The sequence below is a fragment of the Mus pahari genome, chromosome 17 (genome assembly GCF_900095145.1).
Source record: "Mus pahari chromosome 17, PAHARI_EIJ_v1.1, whole genome shotgun sequence".
Classification (NCBI taxonomy): domain Eukaryota; kingdom Metazoa; phylum Chordata; class Mammalia; order Rodentia; family Muridae; genus Mus; species Mus pahari.
The window spans coordinates 49,014,882-49,024,288 of record NC_034606.1 but is presented as its reverse complement, the minus strand read 5'-3'; the positions used below and the strand labels follow the sequence as shown (position 1 = coordinate 49,024,288).

Below are 9,407 nucleotides of genomic sequence, written 5' to 3'. Positions count from 1 at the left end.
AGCCCGCGAGTGTCCGTGCCGAGGTCAGAGAGGGTGTCAGCCGACTTCCTCTATCACTCTCCCTGTCAGCACATGTGTGTGCCTGTGTGGAGCCCACGAGTGTCCGTGCCGAGGTTAGAGAGGGTGTCAGCCGACTTCCTCTATCACTCTCCATGTTTGGGGGCAGGGTTAGTCACTGAACTGAAGCGCTCCATTTTGTCTGCGCTGGCTAATGGGTGAGATCTCAGGATCTGCCTGTCCCCAGCTGCCAGTACGGTGGCTACAGGCATACATGGTCATGCTATAACATAGCTGCTGGGGATTTGAACTCAGGTCTTCTGATATTCACCTCTACCTACAAAGCCATCTCCCCAGCCTGAGAAGTTAATTTTAACCCTATCCTCTGCACTACTTGCAGGCTAAAAAAAAAAATATATATATATATATATATATATATATATATATATATATATATATATAAACATAAAAGGAATGTGGGTGACATAAAAGAAAACTTGACTGAAGAGGCCTCATCTGACCTTGGGTGAGAGTTGGTCGTTAATGACCTTGGGTGAGAGTTGGTCGTTAATGACCTTGGGTGAGAGTTGGTCGTTGATAAATAAATGAACAGGCCTTTTCTAGCTTTGGGTTGGGGTTTGATTATTTTCTCTGCTCTCTGTATTTGGATTATATATGTGCTTTTTGAAAAGTTAAGCTTGAGGAGTTCTCCCACGTTTAAATCCTGTGGAGATGTAACAGTTGGGGTAGTATAGAGCTGGTGCAGCCGTGGGCAGCCCCTGTGGGTTAGGAAGGCAGTTTCACTGGGTCAAGCTGTGCCAGGAGTTCAGCCTGGTGTTCTGGTTTCATTTCTGTTGCTGTGAGAAAATACCCGACAGAAAGCAGTTTGGGGAGAAAGAGGTTTATTTCAGCTTACAGTTTCGGTTCCTCGTTGTGGGGAAGTCAAGGCATGAACTTCCAGCTAGTCACCTCATATCCACAGTCAAGAGCAGAGGGAAATGAGGCACGATGCTCGCTTGTGTTCAGATCATTCTTTCCACCCATACACAGTTCAGGCTCCTGCCTAGGGAATGGTGCTGCCCACACTGGGCTGAGTCTTCCTGTGTTAATTAACTTAAGACAATGTCCCACAGACAGGCCAGCCTAATAGGGACAGTCTCTCATTGAGTGGTTGTAGGTCATGTCAAGTTGACAGTTAAAGCTAACTGTTACACAGCAAAGGACATTTCAGTGAACAGGGGCAAGTTCGCTATGAAATTATTATTCACTATAACATCACTGTCAGTGATGAAATTGTCACTGAGATAAATTTATTTGCCAGACACTTTGAGAGCAAAGCTTGTCACCTATTAAATCCTCACCAAAGCCAATTTCTACACCCAGCAAATACTGTAAACCTAGAGTGAGCAACGTGGATGAAACGGATTTTCATGGTATTAGGTATCAGACCATGGGAACAAGACCTCTACCACCAAGCTGAAGCTGCAGCCCCGGCCCAGGGAAAATTGAAAGTTTGAAATTAAAGTGCTTATAGAGTGCAAAGGAAAGCCTCGAAAACAAAAGGAAGAAGGCTAAGTTTGATGGCATGAAAATGAAAACATATTTTTGTACAGTAAAACTTTCCATGAACACGAGACCAGCCTCGCGAAATATGATGGCACAAATGGCAAATGAGTAATAACCGTGCCTTTTAAAAAATGTCTTTTTATTTTTATTTACATGTACGTGATTGTGTGTGTATGCGTGCACCGGTGTGTGGGTACTCAAGGAGACCAGAAGAAGGCGCTGGATTCTCGGGAGCCAAAGTTACAGGTGGTTGTGAGCTGCCCAATGTAGAGACTAGAGTCAGATGTTCTACAACGGCACACTGAACCATCCCGAAGCCTCAGTAACTATTTCTAATGTACACAGAATTTTACAAGTTATTGATGTGGACATTTCAGCGAGGAAACACTGACCAAGCCAGCATCGGTGAAAGGAACCAAGAAAGGACCATGTTCATATCTACTGATAAACTGGCAGAGCTCATTTTCTCTTGTTGGTGAAGGGACCTCGTCGTATTCACGAACATGTGACTTTCAGAAAATACACAACCCTCAAAAAAAAAAAAAAAAAAAGTGAGCTTCTCTGGAAAGCACACACAGGGAAATAGGGGGTCGTCTACAAACCGCAGTCCCCACCCAGAGCATGGCATCCCAGCCTGTGTTTGGTGACTGCCATTCAAGTTCTTTCTTGTGCAAGTGTGGAAAGACGGTTGCATTAACGAGCAGGCAAAAGATAGAACGGCTTTTCTAAGAAGACTGTCCCTGGGCGTTGTGGTGCTGGGCTTCGGATGCTGAGGCGGGGTATCTGAGTTCCAGGCCAACCTGACTGACACAGAAAGGCCACATCTCAAACAAACAAACAAACAAACAAACAAACAAACAAAAAAACCAAAAAACCCCAAAGCAAGCAAACAAACAAACAAAAAACCCAAAAAACTAAGCAACAACAACAACAACCACTCTCTTTTAATCACATACACTTTTAATTTAAATGTCTTTGATTTTTACCAGGAGTAAAGCAAGCCTCAGTGTCATGTGACATCAAGATTAACCCTGCCCATGGGTCATCCCTCACCAGGCCAAATCCCTGGTGCCCTGGAATTACCAATTCAGTCCCCACATGATAGGCACCGTGAGAACACCAAGGCAGGAAGAGGGTACACAACGTGTCCCAGCGTCCAAGCGGTGTGGCTCTGGGCTCCCGGCTGTCACCACCCGCTTCAGTACTGTCAATCACAAGCGACGGGAAGACGCCCTGGAACTTCGGATGTCTGTTTCCCACACGACATATTAAGTCCCTGAAGGGACATTAACACACCATGAAAGGGATGGAGAGAAACCGGCAGAGCTGAAGAGGTGGTGATGTTTGTGAAGAGGCTGGCTCGCTGCCGTGGAGCTTGGTGACAAGTGACAACTGACTGACACTTGCTGTGCTTCCTCTGCCCAGCCCCCACCCCACAGATCTTGGTGTCTATGTTGTGTTCTTGGAGTTGGTAACATTTATATTCTGTACAGTTATGGCAATCCCCAGATGGCTGGCCTTCCTTTCATACTCAGCTGTATTTGGTGGTCACCAGTGGAGTTTGGTGCTCCAGGCATTTCTCTCTCTCTTTCTGGTTTATTTTTTTTTGCCTGGCTGGGTTTCATTGTCTGATAATTTCCTCAAGAAAGGCTCATGGGTGCTCCTGCTTCCCTTGCACCCACACCTAGGAAGCCGTGTGCCTTGTGTGGTTAGAGCTGAGCAGAGTCTGGCTGTGCATGGCTGCATTAGGATTTCATTTCATCATAACAGAGTGCATGCTTTTCCCGTTGCCTTCTGGCTTCCGCTGCTGCTCTGAAGCTTCAGAGGTGATACGGATGGCTCTCCTGCAGCTGATTTCAGGTGTCCCAAATATGTTCTTCTGTTGACACAGGAAACATAAAAGCCACGCTGAGCTATGCCATCACCTCCTCCTGCACAGTGTCTGTGTCACCTCCTCCTGCACAGTAGCTGTCATCACCTCCTCCTGCACAGTGCCTGTGTCACCTCCTCCTGCACNTCACCTCCTCCTGCACAGTGCCTGTGTCACCTCCTCCTGCATAGTGTCTGTGTCACCTCCTCCTGCACAGTGCCTGCCATCACCTCCTCCTGCACTGTGTCTGTCACCTCCTCCTGCACAGTGGCTGTGTCACCTCCTCCTGCACAGTGCCTGCCATCACCACCTCCTGCACAGTGCCTGTGTCACCTCCTCCTGCACAGTGCCTGTGTCACCTCCTCCTGCACAGTGCCTGTGTCACCTCCTCCTGCACAGTATCTGTGTCACCTCCTCCTGCACTCTGTCTGTCACCTCCTCCTGCACTGTGTCTGTCACCTCTCCAGCACAGTGTATGTGTCATCTCCTCTTGCACAGTGTCTGTCATTACCTCTATACCGTGTGTCACCTCCCCCCACAGTGTCTGTCCGCTGAACACTGTATAGGTCCCACGTTCTCCTGTGGTGGCATTTGGGTTGTGTCACCAGGTCCCACCGTGACTGTGCATAGCTTTGGCACACAGTGCTGTGTGTCCTTGGAATGCCATCATGGGTGGAGTCTGTCTCAGTTGATGCTCCAGAACGTGATTCCGTCTTACCTGAAGCATCCCCCTGTTGCTCACGATCGTTTGCACATCCACCATGAGCATACAGAGTTCTGTTCCACAGGCCAGCCCACCTGACACAGTTGGACTTGTTCACATTGGCACATCTGATGCACTCTCCACTGGGATTTTGAGGGTTGTTATTTTCTCTGTTAAGGCATGGAGCATCTTTTTATATTTTGCAATTTTTAGTTAGAACTTTTTTTCCTGTAAAACACACCCACTCTTAGATATATTGAATAACACATACCAAATTTATGCTGTAGTCTGGGTCACTATTTGTGAACAAAACCAGCCCCAGGTCTGCTGGCCTGTATCCTCCAGCCCTAGCGGAGGAGAAGAGTGAGAGATAAATGCCCACAGCTGTAAACACAACATTGAGTAGAGAGACAGAGAAGGGCAGGGTGCTGGGGAGAGACCGTGGGGTCTCCCTGAGATGGATGTGCAGAGGTATTTATCTGTAGAGCCGCTTGCATCAAGATGGAAGCTGACTGTGACTTTTGCTGGTCCATCACTGATGTCATGGTCTGCCATGTGTCACCTAAAAGAAAAAGTCAGGTGTGCACAGACTCCTATATGCACTCCATGTTTCAACACATGTTGCTAAGTGAGGAAAACATCTGGCCAGTGTGAAAGTGTGGCATGATTCGCTGTTTGTAAATTTATCTTTGTAACTCTGGCTGCATCGTGAGATCTCAGAGCACAGAGCTGGGGACTCGAGGTGTCCCTTACCTCTGGTTTCTTTGTGTGCTTTGCTGAATTGCTTGTGTTTTTCTGACATGAAGCCTTACATTTTTTTAATAAACGGGGATTTTTGGAGGTTCCAGACATCACCTAGATACACTTCATGTATTATTCCTTTTCTAGAAGCTCCTGGTCACGGCAGAAGCCATGTGAAAAGCCTTCTTGAAGCCCATGTGCCTTGGGAGTATTAAGATACATTCCATTAGCTGAGCGTGGTAGCATAAGGTTTTACCCCTCACTCTCAGGAGGCGGCAGAGGCAGAGGCAGAGGCAGAGGCAGAGGCAGAGGCAGAGGCAGAGGCAGAGAGGCAGAGAGGCAGAGAGGCAGAGAGGCAGAGAGGCAGAGAGAGAGGCAGAGAGGCAGAGAGGCAGAGAGGCAGAGAGGTAGAGAGGCAGAGAGGCAGGCAGATAGATATCTGGGAGTTCGAGACCAGCTTGGTCTCCAGAGTGAATTCTAGACCAGCCAGGACTATATGGTGAATGAGACCCAATTTCTAACAAAAAAACCCAACCAACCAACCAACCAACCAACNAAACAAACAAACAAACAAACAAAAAAAGATTTTATTAGCCTGGCACATACATGAATATGACATGTCAAATAGGGCTGTCAGTTCTCTGGATGAGTCTTCCCCCAGGCAGGGGCTCAGACGACACCCCCTCCCATGGAACAAACACAGGAAAGCTTAGAGGAAGTGTGTGTTAATTCTTTCTTGGGAGCTTAGTCCCTTTCTAAGAGATTTGGATCAATAAATATTTTTAGTATTTTTAAAATTGTGTGTGTGTGTGTGTGTGTGTGTGTGTGTGTGTGTGTGTGTGTAAGTCAGAAGACAACTTTTGGGAGTTGCTTCTTCCCTCCACCTCACTAGCGCAGTGTGGTGTGCATCACTGTGTTGTGTATTCCAGACCCTGGCTCACAACTTTGGGCCTCCCATGTCACTGTAGGAGTGACATGGAGTGCTGGAATTACAGGTGCAGACCACAGAATCTGACTCTTTATGTGGATGTCAGGGATTGTACTCTGGTCAGGGGGATTCGTTAAGAAACAGCCATCACCTTGGCCCTCGAGTCCCTCCCGTATTGAAAAATCTCCAGTACTGTGCCCACTTGGGAGCGTCTCTAAACTTACTTCCTATTCCCTGGGTAGAGGATACTCCTCTGTGTGTTCATCCATGTCCCAGACACCTTTAAAGAAAGCTCCCTTTTACACCAGACTGGTGGTTAGTCAGTTTCCCATGTTTTCCCAGTAAGCAGGAAAAAACTGAATCCAGACAAACTGAGATGGCTGAAAAGAAATATGGTTATCAGCTACTAAGAAGTAACCGCAGTGGTTTTATGAGTCATGAGAAACAGCTTTGAACCAACATCCCTGCGTCTTCGGAGTCCCAGAAGAGAACTGGTTTACTCTCTTGGAGTCACCTCCCCTTTAAAACCGTGATTTATAAGGTGTCCGGTGTCTATTGTGTGTATGTAATCCTAATATTAATCAATTTCCACACCACAAAAGCAACTTCTGTTTTTAATAAAATGCCCCCAGCTTGTGAGCCTGGTGGCTTGACTTAATCAGAAGTGCATGGTGTGGGCTCACGGTAGGGAACGCAGGAAGCATATTAAGATGCGCCACACTGGCAGAGCTGCAGAATTATTTTTAGTGCTGCAGTCAGAGGTAATGTTACCTTCCTCGCGGTCCCTCCCTGAGAAACTTGTCAGCTGTGAGCAGGCTGTTTGTTGTGTGTAGCAAGCTCATCAATTAAACATTTGAGGCTCAGTACATGCCACGGTAACCTTTTTGATCAGTTTTCCGAGATGGGATGTGAGGAGGTTTCGGTTTAACAGAAACGAAAACATGGCGTGGTCGGGAGGTTCCAGGATGTTCCCTCGACTGAAGGCAACCCTCGAATTTTAATTCCTTGCAGTTTTCGAAGTCGTATGAAAAGATCGAGAAAGCCCTCAGTGCAGGAGACCCCTCCAAAAGTGGCTACATCTCTCTGAATTACCTGAAGGTTGTCCTTGATACCTTTGTATACCGGCTACCAAGGAGAATTTTTATCCAGTTAATAAGACGGTAAGAATCCAATCGTTGCTTGACAGGTTTCCCCCCAGACATCAGCTGGGACAACACAGCAGACAGAGCCTTATTTATATTTTATTTAGTGCTTTAAACTCTGTGCCTCTGAGATTTCCCTACATATGTGAAGGCAAAGACAAAAGCTCTATAGTCCTGTCCTCCTAGCGCACTCGCCAGCTCCGAGGGCCACCAGCCCAGGCTGGTCACTGCCTCTGAGCCTATATTGATCTGCCTCCATCTTGGTGTCTGGCAGCATAAACTTCAAGCCTCTCATCTCCGAGCCTGTCTCCAAAAGATGCCAACTCTTTATAACGCCAAGACAACCTTCGCACCAGACAGGACTGTCAGCGTTATGAATAAATAGCTGTCTGGGGTTTGCCGTGCAGCAGCTCGGCTCCTGTCCTCTTTCTCAGCATCTGAGAGTCAGAATCTAAATCAAGTCTGCATGTTGCTGTCCGTGGCTCACCTCCTAGTTAGGTTCCTAGTTGCTGTGATAAGACACTGTGGCCAGAAGCAACCTGGGGAGGAAAGGACTTCTAAGTCACACTCCCATCACCGAGGGAAGCCCAGGCGGGAACCTGGAGGCAGGAATGGAGGCATAGGCTATGGTCTTCATGGCTTGCCCAGCCTATAGCCTGGGGGTGACGTCACCCCCCAGTGAACTGGGTCCTCTTACAACAGTCAAGAAAATTCCCCTCAAACTTGTCCACTGGGCAGTCTGGTAGGCGAATTTTCTAAATTAAAGTTCCTTCTTCCAAAATGATGGCAGCTTACGTTAAGTATCCATAGAACCATATGCACACCTTGATTCCCTGTTAATCAGCAGGCTTCCTTCCTACCTGTTCCTTTCATATTTGGATATACTAATTGTGCCTTGGCGTTTCTTATAACCTAGATTTGTTTGTTATAACCCACTTACCAGCTCCCCGCCCTGAACTGGCACCTCGGAAGACCCATGGATATGGTTTTATTTATCTCCTTTAGGCAAGACAGCTCCACAGACTGGTGAGATGTGTGGGCAGCTTGTCTGTCTGCTCATGTTAGCTGTCACTGTCAATCAGACCTAAATCCCATAGTTCCCTAGAGACCAGAAGGTGGTACTATTCTGTTTGTTCTTCTGCTGTGTTACAGTACTTCTGTGATGAGAGTGCGCCCTCTCCACAGTTAGATCAGCGAGTTGGGGACTGGGGAGACATCTCACTGGTAAGGCCCTTGCCGTGCAAGCCTGAGGACATGGATCCAGGTCCCCAGGACTCCATAAAGCTGGACTCAGTAGCCTGTCTCTGTCACCCGGCACTCCCATGGTGAGATGGGCGCTCACCGGAGAGTCCTGGGACGAGCTCAGGCCTGATGCAGCCACAAACGGGGGTCTGTCTACAGCAAGGTGGAAGGCAGGAATTGTCACTGAAGATCTGCAGATGTGCACTGGCCTGCTCCTGCCTCGGACAAACCAAAACAGCAGCAAGGGAGCCAGGATACAAACAGCAAAGAAATGCCATTGGTTTTGTCCTTCTTCTACTTTTTCTCAAAATAAGGGGCTATTTTTTTTTCTCCAGCCTCTTTGGCAGAGAACAGTAGGAAGCTTTTCCTAATGACCCTCTCTTTATTATGAACCCTGAAATCTAAATGTATCTCATATGTTCTGATTCATTACAGTTATTTTCTCTTCCTTCCTTCCTCCCTCTCTCTCCTCCCTCCTTAATATTCTCAGACGAGTGTCACTTTGTAGCCTAGGCTGGCCTTGAACTTGAATCCTATCTGCCTCAGCCTCCTGAGTGCTGGGGTAACTGGATGTATTATGTCCAGATGTCACAGTTGCCTGGGGGGTCCTGTTCTCCACTGGCGAAAAGGCATTACAGGTGCTTGTACTAACCGCCCTTTCCAAGGCTCCTGCACCACCACCCCGTGATAATTGTTCCCCAGGTTTATCTCTCCGAACCTGAAGGACTTACCTTGCAGATGGGAGGAAGCTGAAAGAAGGGAGAGATCTTCATCCCTCTGCTCATCGGACGGGGTCTCGCTGTCTCACTGGGTGCGACAGGAACAGCTGGAGCAGCCCTTGTCCAAACACAACATCTGGCCAGTGACTTCCAAGACAAGTGTGGCCAGGCAATGGCCTCTACTACAGTCAGCTTTAGTCTTTTCAATGCCAGATAACCTCCTTAGCAGCAGCAGTTGCTCTCCTAAACCAGAGAGCCCTGGACTTACTGACTGCTGAACAGGGAGGCACTTGTGTTCGCTTTCAGAGGTGGGGCCTTTCCTCACCAGCTGGTGACTGTCTCCTGTTGCTGGGCCCCTTGTGGTCTCTGGAAAACCTTTTGTTTTCTGATATGATAAAATACCCCAGTGTCTTCTACCTCTTGGCTGACGCCAGGATTGCTGATCTCTGGAAGGAACCTCTGTGCCCCTCACATGAGAACGTGACAAAACACTGGTCCC

At 47.8% G+C, this 9,407-nt stretch overlaps 1 protein-coding gene across 1 annotated transcript in view; it reads left to right on the top strand.

The window, feature by feature from the left end:
* The window catches only part of Efcab6 (EF-hand calcium binding domain 6), a 190,055-nt gene that overhangs the window by 88,207 nt on the left and 92,441 nt on the right, over positions 1 to 9,407 (top strand). Inside the window, exon 10 of the mRNA XM_021217148.2 lies at positions 6,817 to 6,965. Coding sequence (XP_021072807.2) covers positions 6,817 to 6,965 — 149 coding nt within the window. The remainder of the gene's footprint in view (positions 1 to 6,816; positions 6,966 to 9,407) is intronic.